Source organism: Struthio camelus, chromosome 14 (genome assembly GCF_040807025.1).
Source record: "Struthio camelus isolate bStrCam1 chromosome 14, bStrCam1.hap1, whole genome shotgun sequence".
Classification (NCBI taxonomy): domain Eukaryota; kingdom Metazoa; phylum Chordata; class Aves; order Struthioniformes; family Struthionidae; genus Struthio; species Struthio camelus.
This window is the reverse complement of record NC_090955.1, coordinates 1,768,384-1,783,138: the sequence shown is the minus strand read 5'-3', so window position 1 is coordinate 1,783,138 and position 14,755 is coordinate 1,768,384. Positions and strand designations below refer to the sequence as shown.

Here is a 14,755-nt window from a genome sequence, read left to right as displayed (position 1 = left end):
CCTGGGATGCGTTAGGCAGAGTGTTGCCAGCAGGTGGAGGGAGGTGCTCCTGCCCCTCTCCTCGGCCCTGGGGAGGCCTCACCGGGAGTGCTGTGTCCAATTCTGGGCTCCCCAGGACAAGAGAGACATGGAGCTGCTGGAGCGAGTCCAGCGGAGGGCTACGCAGATGATGAGGGGACTGGAATGTGTCTCCTATGAGGAAAGGCTGAGGGAGCTGGGCCTGTTCAGGCTGGAGAAGAGGAGGCTGGGGGGGGAGGGAGATCTGGTCGATGTGTACAAGTACGTGAAGGGAGGATGTCAAGAGGATGGGGCCAGGCTCTCCTCAGCCCAAGCGATAGGACGAGAGGCAGCGGGCACAAACTGAAACGCAGGAAGGTCCGCCTGAACGTGAGGAGAAACTTCTTTCCTGCGAGGGTGACTGAGCACTGGCACAGGTTGCCCAGAGAGGTAGTGGAGTCTCCTTCGCTGGAGATATCTGGAGGTGATCCGGGGCAATGGGCTCTAGAGGACCCTGCTTGAGCGGGGGGGTTGGACTAGATGATCTCCAGAGGTCCCTTCCAACCTCAACCATTCTGTGATTCTGTGACTTAACCGTAAGTGTATCACATACTTCTGTACAGTGTGAATAAATGTATCAGATTTAGTAATTATTATGCACTGTGTGTTGTAGATCTGAGCAGGTGAGTGAGGCGTGTGTGTCAGAATGGCATTTCAGGCAGATTTGGTTAAAACCTGAGACCTTCTAATCTGAGAATTGTTTTGAATATTGCAATCTGTGAGGTTAGGTAAAAACAAAGTCTTGATTGATTCCGCTTAATTTTTGGACTTCTTAAGACAATGTACAAATCTAATTTCAAGAAAAGGGGAGTCTTTAGAAAAGCAAGTAGGTCTCCTGGGGTAGATTTCTTACAGAGGGGTCCAACCCCAGAACTACTATATGCGTACCATGCCCTAGGGCTGCGCGTGTGCAGCAAACCCTCCTTGCACACACTGTTAGTACCGCCAGGTGCCTGGGACAGCCAGCACACCCCTTGAGCGTGACCCCTGCGACACGAACAGGTCGGGCCTTAGCTGTTCGTTTGCAGCAGGTTCGCCGCGCCTATCGGCTGTGCACGTTCCTTACGCAGCCCCACAGCTGTCAGCTTGCAAAACCACCAACTGGTAAAGGGAAATTTGCTGAAACTGAAATCCCATCATTTCCCTCCGTGTCACCTTTCGTATAATTACTAAGCACAGAATTTGTAATTAAATGGTGTGACTGATTCTGTGACATTCGCATAGATATTTCACAATGGCTATTTGCGTGCCTTGCTATTTTATACAGTAATAACTGCAATCATCATAACTACTATGATTTGTTTATCACTTGTCCCCTGGGTAGCATCCGTTGTCATTTGTAAAACTTAGCGAGCATCACAATTTACGTGCTGTTGTCAGTCTCTCATTACTGTTCAGCTGCGGTTCTGACCCACCACCAGTGCTCACGTCTGACGGGAACCTGCTGGCCTGTCCCTCACCCTGTCGAAGTGCCCGCTGAACCGTACAACAGCACCGGTAGACACAGCCTTGCTTTACTTGGAAATCACATGATACTGGTCGGTTTTTCCTGCACCACATTGTGTCCTTCCCCCATCGTAGCAGTACGTTAATAATTTTCCCCTAAGATTCAAGAGAAAAGCTGTTAGATTTGTGATGTTGCAAGATTTCTGTAAAAGTCTTTTGAAAAAAAAGTATTATATCTTCACAACAGGCAGCAATGCATATAGTTATTAAGCAGTGGAGTTATCACATTGAAAAGTGAGGAGGAAAGAGCATATTAAACACTGAAGGAAGTGAGAGATCTCAGATACCGGCTGCATTGTAGCCTTCACTTACCAAGGGGACCGAATTCAAGTAGCACAGGCAACCATGATCTGACCCTATGGCATTTGATTGCTCGACTTCGCACCCTGAATGGAATTCTCCTAGTGGCTGTTGTAAGCGTAAGGTGTGTGTGCATGGTGGCGGGTGCATGCATTTTTTCTCTAGGAAATATTTGAGTGCTGTGTAATGAGCTGCCGATACACCTGTGGATTAGACTAATGCCATTAGGAGTGGTCAGCTTAGAGGAGTGGTAAATGGTGAAGTCACTCTTTCTCATCTATCAAATGCCCTCTGGATCATTGGCCAGATGTTTTCCACTTTTGTCTAAGCATGTGATCTTCCTGAAAATGAACCAAGGGAATGGTGGAGCCTGGAGTCCGTTGTTTTTTTCCAAATCATGCTAACTTGCTGAAAGAAAGGGCAACCGCTTTCCCTAAGCGCTGCTAAACCCTTCTAATCTAGGAAAAGAGTTTTGCTTTTTTCAGACTGCTCTGTTCTCCAAAGGGCACTGCTAAATGACAACTTTAGCAGATTATAATGCTTAGAAGGCTGGGGATGGAGGCAGGGGTTTGGAAAGTCATCAGTAAATAAGCGTCAGGGTGGTGTGGTATTATTTGCAGCTGAAGTCGTCCCATCCAAGGGAAGAAAGCGAACATATGTCTGTATCTGTGGGAGCCAGCGGCAGGCGCCCGAGACGTGCTTGGGCTGTTGGAAAGTCTCAGTGGGGCACGAAAAGAGGATTACTGAGCTAGGTCAGTGAAGAGAGCTGGCAGGGTTGCTTCATACGTATATTTTATGCTTCTCAGACAACGAGAGTGTACAATCGCTGTGAAAAGCCGTGGTTCCCTGAGTAAAGTTGCAGTGGCCTGAAACTCCATAAATCAAGCTGTCTAAAGAGAGGAGGAAGGCATTTGCTTCTATGGCTGGGGGTGATTTTGGACAGGGTTGCAGTGCTGCCGAAGGAGGGGCTCAGGCGGGGGTCCCGCCACCCCGCGTGGCCGGTGCATGAGCGCGGGGCTCAGCCTGCCCCCCCAGCCTGGGGAAGGTGCCGCTGGGCACCGTGCGGCTGCTGCTGGCTACCGTGCCCGTCCCTCTTGAATCAGTGCGCGTCTAGCGCGCTTTGCAGCTCTAGATTTCTACGCGATGAAGTTTGCCCCAGGACCTAGCAGTAGGCCACAGTAATAATAGCTAGTTTTACTCTATATGAAGTGTCTTATACCCCCCGTAATAGCTTGGGTAACAAGTGGCCAACACATTTTTGGATGTAGAAGGCAGTAGTACTTTCAAAGCAAAGCTGAGTTAAAATCAAAATATAAGAAACATAGGATTCTCTGAAAAAAAGTTTTTTTCCGTTTTTATTTGCCTTTAATGCCACAGTAACTTCAGTGGATGGGGGCATTAGACACTAAGATGTCTGATATGACATTTGTATTCAAGGTTTTTTACTTTCCATAGTTTTGAAGCCACATAATACAGTGGGAGCCAATTTTAATTGTTATTAAAAAATGTTTCTCATCCTTGTATTTGCGTAACATAATGTAAGGAATGAGATGAAATCTTAAGATGACCGGCAAGAGTCTTCTGGGAGATCTATGAGCTGTCTACTTGATATGTAAGAACATTTGTTTTAATTCCCATATAAAAAAGTGAGATAAATTAGTTTTTGATAACACAAATCCAAAAATATCTCAAGTTACCAATTTGTGTCCGTAATATAAAATAACACAATTCACTGCATGACTGAAAAGCTGAATTAGGTAAAAGAAGCAGTTGCCCCTGATTAGACTATGAATGCAAAGCACTAGCCTACAAAACGTATTTCTAGCTCCTAGAAAGATTTTTATGAGAAATACTGATGTAACTTCAGTTTTTGCCTGAGCAGTTGGAAATCTGTCTGCTGGCTTAGAGAAGAATGAAAGGCCTGATCCTGCAGCACTTTACTTCTCACGGTCATCCTAGCTCTTGCAAAATTGTCCAGTGATATTGTTTGTGCTGTAAAAATTGCTAGTTTTTAGATGCGTGTATTCAGGATCAGTCTAATTTTTTCTAAGGCAGTTTTCATCATTTGCATGAAAAAAGCAAGAATCTGGAAAACACGGGAATCTAAAATTCAAATGGAAATCCTTATGTAAAATAAATGATAAAATCTAAGTGCCTTTGCATGTGAATAATATCCTTCAGGCTTAGCTTTCTCCAGTGCACTGCTTCAAAGTCTGATACATTTCTAATGGCAGTGTAGTATGTTTAACGTTTAAACTTGTCAAAAATGTCAAAATGTTAAAAATGTCAAAATTTAGAGCCTGATTTTGCCATTCTTGTTTCACCTGAACAGTGCATTATTTGCCAACAAGAGTGATGCAAACACATATGAAATATGTTTTGTGGATTCGTCAACTTCCAGTAACTTTATATGATAATAATGGGTCTGGTTTCCAGCCTGATGCAAAGGAAGGGCTGGCTAAGTTAAGTTAGCTTTCTCATGAAAACGATGCTCTAAAGCAGTGGGCACATCCAAATCATCTTTGTCAGATACTGGTAAATGTCGCGAAGCTGAAGGTTTAGCTGTCTCTTTAGCTCACTTCATCCAGTTTCGAGTGAAGCGCAGCCCATCTGCGGTCGCCTCTGGCTGGCCGGCAGCCCTGCGTGTGTCGCTGGCCGGAGGGAAGCGCATCGCTGCCGGCGTTTGCGCGGCTGAGCTCTTGTTGGGCAGCGCTGCCTCTGCCAGGCTGCACGACGGGGGAAAGCCCAGCGGGAATGCGCCGCGCGCGCGAACTGAAGCACGCTCCCAGGGTGGTTGGTGTGCTCACACCATCTCTGTTAGCACAGGATCTCCTAGAACCGGCGTCAGGACAGTTCACTGTCACCCCAAACTGCTCTGCATTGCTATTAATTACATTGTCAGTAAATTAGTTGAATCCTTTATCTCAACAGCTGCCTGATGTGATGAGCGCTGAAGCGACGCCTGGCGCGGAGGGTAAACCCGGCTCACGGCCCGCTGCAGCGCTGGGGCTGGGCAGCCTGGCCCGCAGCCGTGCCCGCAGCACGGCATGGTGTGGCGCGGCTGCTGAGCGGGGCGGTTTGGCTCAGGGTGCTTTCAGGGGCAGGCGCTTGTCAGAAAGCCATATTACGCCACAGGGCAGTGGAGACCGGTTGTAACTAACATTTATCTAGCCATGAGGCAGTCCCGTGAGCTGAGTGCAGCTGGGCACGAAGGGGCCACTGTGGAGCTCCTTCCAGGAGCAGGAATCAAGCAGTCGGGAAACCTGTAATGAAAGTCTCTAAATTCATTTTACTTGACCTGATCTTTCCCAGTGTCATAGAAAGATGCATTTTGTGCATTTGTAAGACAAGCAGTCAGGGAGCAGGGGAGGGGCGTAGCAAGCCAGGATTTGCTGAACTGATGCTATTAGCAAGGATGACAGTGCTGGGCTTAGTTGTCATCTCTGCCTGTGGGGATCTGCACCCACATCTTCCTGGCAAGAAGTCTAAGTGTCCAGCTGTATATTCTGAGCGAGTGTTTGAGAGAGAGACGTGTAAATGAGAGTGACCGGCCAGAAGGGCTCAGATTGTCCCTATGGCCTAGCAAATATGACTTCAAACTGCCATGGGAGTGGGCTTGTGGAGACCAAAATGGCATTGTTTTGAAATGGTTTGGCTTTTCACCAGAAATACTTAGCGCAATCCTAATTCTCATTCATGTCGAGTTAGAGCATCTCTTAGTAAAATCTTCATCTTAATTTCTTAATTTGATCTCAGATTTGGAAACTATCAGGTTTCACTAACCATCTAGAAAAGGCATGCATGAATGATTAGACTTCCATTGTAAGTTAAATCTTACCCTTTTTATTTTAAGCCAGCAATTTGCATTCATCTAAAATGCTTTCAGGGAGTTTATCAGAAAAGTGAAATAAGAAATGAAAGAGTTTCATGTAAACTACATTTTTATGTTTGACTGGTAAAGCCTCAAAGCAGAGATAAAATACATAAAACTAAGGTTCTGCATAATAGGCATATCTATTAGTTTCCCTTATCTTTGTAAAGCTCCCGTTTGTCATGAGAAGCACTGTGTGTCACTCATCTTGTCTTGTTCTACAGAAGCGCTTTTCTCGCTCTTCTTTTGTCTCCCATCTGCGCTGGGAAGGTAGGAGACTTTGCTGGCATTGTGCTGCAAAAGACCCTGTTGACTAAACAGTGATTTAACCTTCAACCCCTTTAATAGCAGAAGGAAATAAAAGTTAATACCTATGTGCCCTTAGAGAAAAACGTTACTAGCACTCTATGCTTTATGTCAGGCGGATGGGTTGCAGCTTTTGCAATCCCGGCAGTGCTGGTTTAAGTCGAGGATTTGGGGTCTGTCTTCTCTGGTGCAGATCAGTTCTGATCCTGGGACATCCGTGGGGGAAGAGTCGGGACGCTCCGCGGCTCGGACGCCTCCTTTCAACACAATGTCCCGTCAGCAGACGGGGCAGCGCGCCATCCTAGTACCAGCGGTCCTGGTAGCAGCGCGCCGTTCATCCAGGAAAGCCGCTGGCGTCAACGAACCACGCTCACGGAGTGGGGTGCGCGCGAGAGAGAGTAGGTGTGCAGCGAGATTGGTGCTTGAATATCACGATCAATAATGACCTTTTAGTGGGAAAAGCAATGCCAGCCTGGCTGCTGAACCTTCGCCAAGGAGGCGAAGGGCAGCGCCGCCCCATCACGCTCTCTGTTTTCATTATGCGACACGGGAGGCACAGACCAGCGGAGCTGGTTGTCTCTTTCGTATGTTAGTAAATTCAGGCCTGGTTAGAAATTAGAAAGCTGGAGAAAATAGTAGCTTGCTGCCAGGCAGCTCGTGCTGCATCGGTAAGGCCAAATCTACTCTAGTGTAGCCCCGTGGAAAAACGTGACATATGGCAGCGTAGGCAAGCCACCGATTACCGAGGGCGGCTGTGGATGTGCTTGACTCCCTGGGAGAAATCTGCCTTCCGCTCTCGGCAGAGACCGCCACGTTCTGCAGGATGCGCCGCCGAGCCTGCTCACCCGAAACGCCCTGTCTCTGGAGCAGCGGGCTGCAGACCGTTGAACGACTCCAGCAGTGGATTTTTGCCTCTGTCTGGTAGCGTCTGCAAAACCACAAGCTCATCAAATGTAGTTACCACGCTTCTCTGCAAGAGGATATGGCCTTAATGAGCATCATGCGTCATACTCCAGGGAAGCTGTGAGCATAAGGATCCCATTTTTTTCTTGATGTTTAAAATGTAGACTTGTTCTTATTCTCTGCTTCTGAAAAGAAAACATCAGTGTCGCATATCAAAATAATCCACTCTGTTCCAAAATTCAGAAAATGCCATGCCTATCTAATAAATAGTTTGAGGATCCATTTGAAAAATTCTTGCTACATAATGCTTTTTAGCTTAAAATAGCCTTAGCTTGCCTTACCTTAAAAACCTTGCCTTAAAATAGATCTTTCCTTCTGCTTTTCCAAGATTTTTTCACTGCTGTCAAATGCACTGTGTCTATGGCAACCATCTGCTCCTTCTCTTATTGCGATGATATGCGGCTATGTTGCTTAACTTACAACTTTGTTAAAATTCCTATGGGGAGCTGTTGCTTTAGTTGCAGAAATAGAAGTTGAATTTGGATGGGGAAAATTCGTATTTAATCATTTCTGTTTGTGAAATGTTAACTAATAAGCCATTAAGCAGTTTCTGTCCTTAGCTTTTCTTTTTTTCTTTTTTTGTTGTGATCCAAATTCCCCCTTTCTCTATAAAGGTTTTTGTGTTCTCTAGAAAAGTGAGTCTAAATATTACCCTACTTTTTACCGTGCATATGGCTACTCGATTAGGCTTTCTGTGGGTTAGTCCTGTGCGGTAGCTGTTGAACAAAATACCACTTCAAAATTTTAAAATAATGTTATGTATTAATATATGTTATGTATATGTGAAATAACTCTTCACTAATATATCATTCAGTAATACTGCTTACTACATATTCAGTGTCTGTCAGTTTTAGTTACAGATCTTGTATATAGACACAGAAAGAATTCATATTAAAAGCATGTTGTAGAGCTGCATCCGTCTCGCACTGAACCCGGGAGCTCTGCAGCCATTGTTTTAGCAAGCTTTCTTCTGAATTATTAGCAGAGCAATGTGTGGTCTGAATACAGGGCTGAGAACCAGACTTGACTTAACGTCTTTTGTCATTTATGCAGTGCACAGCACTTTCCTGGCCTGCAGAGGTGTTGTGTGCCTGCAGCTCCTGTAACGACTGTAGGAGCTCTTTATAAAAGGGAAGTAACGATTACCTTCCTTAGCAAAGATAAAAGTTGGTGTTCATTTGCGAGCATTTTGAAGATGAAGATGGTGTCTTCCTGTTTATCCTTCAGCCCTTAAACGTTATATGTTTCATTTCCAATTTCTAAAGAGCTATTAAGCTTATATAATAAATATTTGAATTCAGTGTTATATATGTCAATGCGGTGCAAGTGATGCCCATTGAGTTACAGGCAATTTACACAAGCATAACTGAAAGGAGAATCAGCTCCAAGGGAACAAATGCCTTGTAAATGGTCTTCTCTTTGAAGTGGCCTTACACAGTGTAAGATGAATATGCCTAGTGCTTATGTACATAGAGATAAAGGTATAGAGAATATATATGTATTGCAGTAACATTTAACTGTAAAATATAAGGTGAGGAAAAACTAGCTGAGTAGTGACTCCGCAGGGAAAAGCACGGGGCAACAGTATTACATGGCTGCGAAAAATAAGCATCATGTTTAACAGCAGTGCTATGAGATAAATCCAGAAAATCATCCTTACAGCCATGAGGCTTTCAGTAGGGTACTGTGGTTGGTTTAGAGCATCACATTTCAGTGGGACAGTGGGGTGGGTCAAGCGTAGCCTCCAGATTAGGAGGAATCCTCCAGATTAGCAGGAAGAAGGGTCTAAGGTCTTTCCAGTGACAGCTGTTGGAAGAAATGACCCAGTTCTCTCTCAGAGATCAAGGGGAAGCATGATAACATGTTTCTCTTTAAGAGTTCTGTAAGGGACAGTAACTCTGTAAATGCACAAAGATGGGAAGGGAATGGAAAGATAGTGATTTTTTCTCTGGGAGAGCATAGAGAGCAGCTCCGCTCCAGCCGGGAGGTGCAGGCTGAACATTATGGAGACCTGAGCGTTCTGGAGATGGCTTAGGGAAGCAGTGAAACCTCTCTCAGAGGATGGTTTTAAGGCAGGGTAGATAAGGTTAATGGGTCAGAAGTGGCTCTGCGGTAAGTCGTACAGCTACGCTATGTGACCCTTCAAGTTCCCTTCTTGCCTTGAATTGGGTGATTTGGCCCAGCATATTTTTTCATAAGGTGTGATTGGTTATACCCTCATGTCCTGACTTCTGCAAAATTTCTGATAATATCTGTCATTTCCTTCTGATGAAGAGTACACAGAAACTGAGAAAGCAATTTATTTTCTGATTGTGTGCACCTTTATAGAGACCCATCCATGCCCAGCGTGTTTTTTATATTTCTCATAAGGCATTATCTTGCTTCTAGTGGTCATCTTAATCAGTTTAATAACAACTGCTAGGTAGATAGAACTAGCAAGTCTGGAAACATTTATAATTATGTAAATATGGGAATGTGGGCAAATGTGAGCAAGGTCAGCATTTTATTCTGCCGTTATATTTATTTATGGGTTTTTTCCATCAAAAATTCAGACTGATCAGCACTGAATAGGAGGAGAAGAGGAAACTGTGTTTCGAAGGAATCACCCGCATTGTGTAATAATTTCCCCATATGCGTGGACTTACCATATATGTTGATCTTTGAAGAGAACCTATAGAGATTTTGCTCCCTTTTTAGCTCACTCACACCTGTATTGCACTGTCTCTGTGCCTTTTCACTTAGGACGTTCCTCTTAAGAGAATCGTTGTATTTCGTCCGTCAGGTGTGTTCTCTGAAATGATAACAAAAAAAAAGAAAGATAGGCTTTTCTTTCGCTGTATATTTGCAGAGTACATTTTAGAAGCATTGTGCGTGCTTTGAAGTTATTCTCTGACTTGCATATATACACTGCTTTTTTTAATGAGCACAGCTGAATGTCGGCAGCGTACAAATCATTGCGTATTCTCTGCATAGTTATTTCGATAACTTGTAGAGAATTGAAATATAGAACGCCCCCACCCCGGAATTAAAACAAGATAGGTAAGGGGTTTAGGGGTTTTTTTTTGTTTTTTTTTTTTACTAATCCGTATTATTATATTTTTGGTGTTCCTCTTCTGTAATTTACAGTAGACCTTATACCAGCGTTATTGAAATCCAAAGATAATCTTTGCTCTTTAGATCAATAAAGTGAAGCTAGACTGTAAGAGTACCACAGAAATCATATCGGTAAGAACACTGAAAGTTCCTAGCATCGAGCTGTCCGAGTGGCCCACTGGTATCACACATACTTGATGTATTAGTGTAAACTCACTGCAGTTTGCAGTGCAAAGGTCTTGGCTCATGTATCTCTGCTTGCGAAGGCATTACAAATGGTTTTAAATGGTTAACAAGGCTAACATACACTGTTGTGGCCACAAGTCAAAATAGCAGTATGAGTACTGAGAAACACTAATGGGTCAAAAAAATCCCAGTCCGGTGCTATTGAGTTTGATGCAGTAACGCTGCCAAACCTCTTTGCGCCCCAGGAGGACAGGCCAGCCTGTGCTGGCTTGTTTTGACTGCTGGTTTATATCTGCTTTGCTCTTTCTGATGCGTTTCGCAAAGTGCAGTGCTCTGTTGCCTACATGCTTAGCCCGTCTTGGTTAGTTTGGTTATATTTAATGCTTTGTCTTTAAATACTGCAACCTGTTTCCCAGTCATTTTATTTGTAATAGTGTCTCATGTGTTATGTCTCCTAGCTCTACATACAAACTACCACACTTACAATATCCATGAACTTAAGTGCTTCAGTGGCCCTGGGGATGCTTTACATGCCGAAAGTGTACATCATCATCTTCCATCCTGAACTAAATGTCCAGAAACGGAAACGCAGCTTCAAGGCTGTGGTAACAGCAGCGACCATGTCGTCACGGCTTTCGCACAAACCTAGTGACAGGCCCAATGGCGAAGCAAAAACAGAACTTTGTGAAAACGTAGATCCAAACAGTAAGTACTTCTAAACCTATTCATTGGGTGTTTGTGTGTTTTGGAGACGCTGACCAGTATTTGACTTTTAGGGTCTTAATGTTATTTGACCTCCTCAGTTAGAAATTTTTGATGTGTCTCAAAGTTCTTTTAAAATTCTCTATTCTCTCCTCACTTTTTTGAGATGTGCCAGTGCAACAACTCCTCACAAAATGTTTGTAAGTAACTCCTCCTCCTTTCCCTCCTCTGTGAGTAAGGGAACAGCAGCATCCTTGAGTACAACCCCGTCAGTCTGAACTTACTCCCTGATGTGTCAAAATCTAACCTGTGCCATTTCCAGGATGAACAAGGACAGGTACCAAACTCATTGTTAGGGATCGAATGGTATTCCCTCTCCTGCCTGTGTTAATCCGAGTCAGAGCTATGATTTTAGCAAAGTTTCTTTGCAGAAATCTCACAAACCTTGAAGATTCCCATTTAAGCATTTTTTCCGGTCTTGTAAAAGTTAACGCAGATCTTGCCATTGATTTAAAAGGAAAGATGGAAAAGATGCTTCCAGTTTCCTTAATGTGCATAGCATGGTGTATTGTAGCACCAAATTACGCACTAAGGCCATCAAATTTGATTTGCATTTGAATCCGGAAGGAGTTGAGGAAGGAGGCAGCTGCACAACTTTGTAGCATATTGGAAAGGTTTAGGCATGTCGGCAGTATTTACGAAAACCAAATCTGAATGTGGAGTAATGCCCTTTCCTTGTCCATGTTCTGTTCATCCATTTGCTGCTGCTGAAATTCCTGCCACTTCTTATCTATTAAAATACTGTCTGAATATCTGCCTCAAAGCAGAAACTCTGCTGTCAAAGCAAAGCAGAAACTGCTAGCAAATTATTGACACAGCACTTTTCCTCCCTTTATTCACCCCCTGAGTATTCTTCTGTGACGTCTTATCGTGCAGGTATAGAAAATATATCCTAAATGGGAAAACAGAATTTGTCTTCAGAAACTACAAACTACCGTATTAGAAATGAATGGCAATTGCAGGACTGCAAGGAAATGTTTCTAATTAATTAAGGTTCATATTCTGCCACCTCCAGTGATACTGAACAGAACGCCCACTCCAAAAGGAAATAAATGTATTTCCTGGGCCAGGATATTACCCAGCAAGCATGAGGGTTGCAGAATCTCCTGCTAAGTCAAATTTCTGTTAGTTAATATAGGACACTGTAAGTATCCATTCCATTAGCTCTTGTCTCTAAATCTACTTACTCCTTGCTGTGATTGCTGCTGCTCCTGAGATCAGATCCTTCAGTGCGGGAACTACTACAAGTCCTAGAGGTGTCTAGGGAGGGTTGCTACCTAATACGGCCAAGTCTAAAAAAAGGCCTTTGAGGATGGAGGGAGAGAAAGAAGGAGGAACAAACGCAGGGGAGGAAGGAATGGGATTTTGAAAGACAATTAGGAAAGGGAATGTGAGTATATGTAGCTGAACTGCATTTTACTAATTCCTATTCTAGTCTAAAGAGTTGGAATTAGTTTGTCCTCCAGAAAAACTGAAATCTAAAAATTTCCACTCAAATTTATGAACAGCAGGAGCAGCATAAAAGTTTTGATGCTGAAATGCTTAAAGTAAAAATGACAGGTGTTGCCTTGTGGGAATTACAGTTTGGTGGGTTCATAATCTTAGTTGGCCTTTGTGATCTCATTCTCCTGTGTTACACTTTCGTGCTGTTTTCAGACTTCTGAAAATCCTTTTCTTTTTTTATTTCCAAAGAACAGTCATGTTTTACCTTGAAAAGGAGATACTTTCTTTAAAAAAGAAAGTCAGTTAAAAAGCAAAATTTCTTATAAAACTTTTTTTTTTTTTTTTGGTGCAGGGCTATATGCTAGAATGCACTTTTAAGAGCGAGTAAAAGAAATAAGAGACAAAATCCCCCTGGTTGCCACCTTACAGTTCAGTTCTTGATCCCGGTTTTATTAACACTGATTTAAACCTAGTGTAAACTGCACTGGGAGTGAAAACCTCAGAACTTTGCAATTAATGTGAATGAAGGGAAAACAGTTTCTGTAAATTCTTTTGCTTACATGTCAGCTTCAAAAGCATGCACGTATTTTGTTAAATGTAGCCAGTCAGGAAATGTGTAATAGTATTAATTTATATGTCTTTCTCCAAAGACTGTTTTTAAAAAAAAAAAATTTATGGCTTGCAAAATGTATTTTATTTTAACTATCTTAATTATTTATATACATAACACCATGTGTTCCTATTATCAGATGCATCTACTACTATTATTTCATTTCCTGGATATGTGCATTGATAACAATTATTAGAAAATCAAATGAACTAAACTGCTGCTGTACTTGTAACTCCCTGGGTACATTTAGTCCCAGGGTAGGTACTGCTATAGTTAGTGGGAGCTTTGCTGTAGTGTTCAAGAAGCTGTCAATCAACTCCCTAGTCAGCCAATACTCTGCATGTGTGTCTATGTAAGTAATTTATTGCAGTCCCTGAAAAGGGTCATTTTTTTTTGGAATTCTAATATTTCGGTTCAAAAATGCTTGCAATTCCATTTTTAGATGGAAAAATTGAAAACAATATTAATACATTAGAGCTCAAAAAGCAATGTCATCCAAAGAAAACTCCCCACAATTTCAATGAAATGTTGGAAAAGAAAGATCTCCATAAATAAATAAGGTTTTGAATTTTTCATATCAATTCAATTTCAAAAAGTATTTCATACCCCTGATGGGGAAATTTTACCAATTGGGAAAGAGGAACTATGAGAAAAGATTGCCCCAGACTTTTCAGTCAGTGCTAGGGGCATCTTTTTACTTTATTGCGAAAGAAAGCAGTGTTTTTTCAGTATCTTCCTATTTAAAATTATTTTTAATATTAAATCCACTAACCACAGCCAATAATTATATATAGAAGAAGAGGCGAGGAGATGCAGATCCGGACCGAGCGCAGCGGGTGCCCCTTTCAGTTCTGAGCTGCTGCTCGCAGGGAGCACAAAGACGGCGAAGCGCCTCCTGTTGCTTCCATGGCAGTCAGCCTCCTCCGATACTCACTATGCCAGGCTGAAAGTAAACTGGTTGCAGGATGAGGCTGAGACTCATCAGCACTACATAATGCTGACAGAGGTGAAGATCCAGTTTAGCTTTCAGAGTTTTCTTCTAAGTGCATAAGTACAGTTGGGTTTTCCAGTTTGATTTTCTATTTCCTGCTGATGCTAATGTTAATGGCTTGCTCAGGCACTGAAGACTGGATTTACCATTTCTATTGAAAACGTACAGATATTTCGTGTCTCCTAAGCATAGATTTACATTAAGCCGCCAGCATGGGATTCATGTACCTCCAAACATCAGGGAATCTGGTGTCTGAGCCCAAATTTATGGCCCATCCTACTTATATGCCCCATGCCCAGGATCAAAGGCAAAATGTGGATGATTTTACAGAAAAAATAGCCTGAACAAAACCTCCATGTTTTAGTATTAACTTGAAAAGAATGCCTAATGAACTGAAGATTTCCTGTGAAACATGAAGGCCTATAAATTACCTCAGTGGCCTCCTAAGAGCGCCTGATACTCTGCTGTGATGCTGAGCATCATCTGAAAAACGCTGCACGCGCAAGTCTCTTGGGATTTGCAGGAATTTGCAGCTCAGTAGAAGTGTACTGAGAACTTAGGAGAGCCGGGCCCAAGCGCTGAGATCTAGAAGTGAATATAAAAGGTGAAACTGCACTAATGTGGGAGGAAAACCATTTGAAATGCAGTCACCTTTTATCCCACCCAT

General features: G+C 43.0%; 1 protein-coding gene across 6 annotated transcripts in view; it reads left to right on the top strand.

The window, feature by feature from the left end:
* The window catches only part of GRM7 (glutamate metabotropic receptor 7), a 342,865-nt gene that overhangs the window by 294,846 nt on the left and 33,264 nt on the right, over positions 1–14,755 (top strand). For 5 of the 6 annotated variants that reach the window (XM_009681119.2, XM_068907111.1, XM_068907114.1 and 2 more), the window contains one exon: positions 10,741–10,987. The exons of the other annotated variant lie outside the window; for it this stretch is intronic. In XM_009681119.2, coding sequence (XP_009679414.2) covers positions 10,741–10,987 — 247 coding nt within the window. The remainder of the gene's footprint in view (positions 1–10,740; positions 10,988–14,755) is intronic. 6 annotated transcript variants of the gene reach the window in all.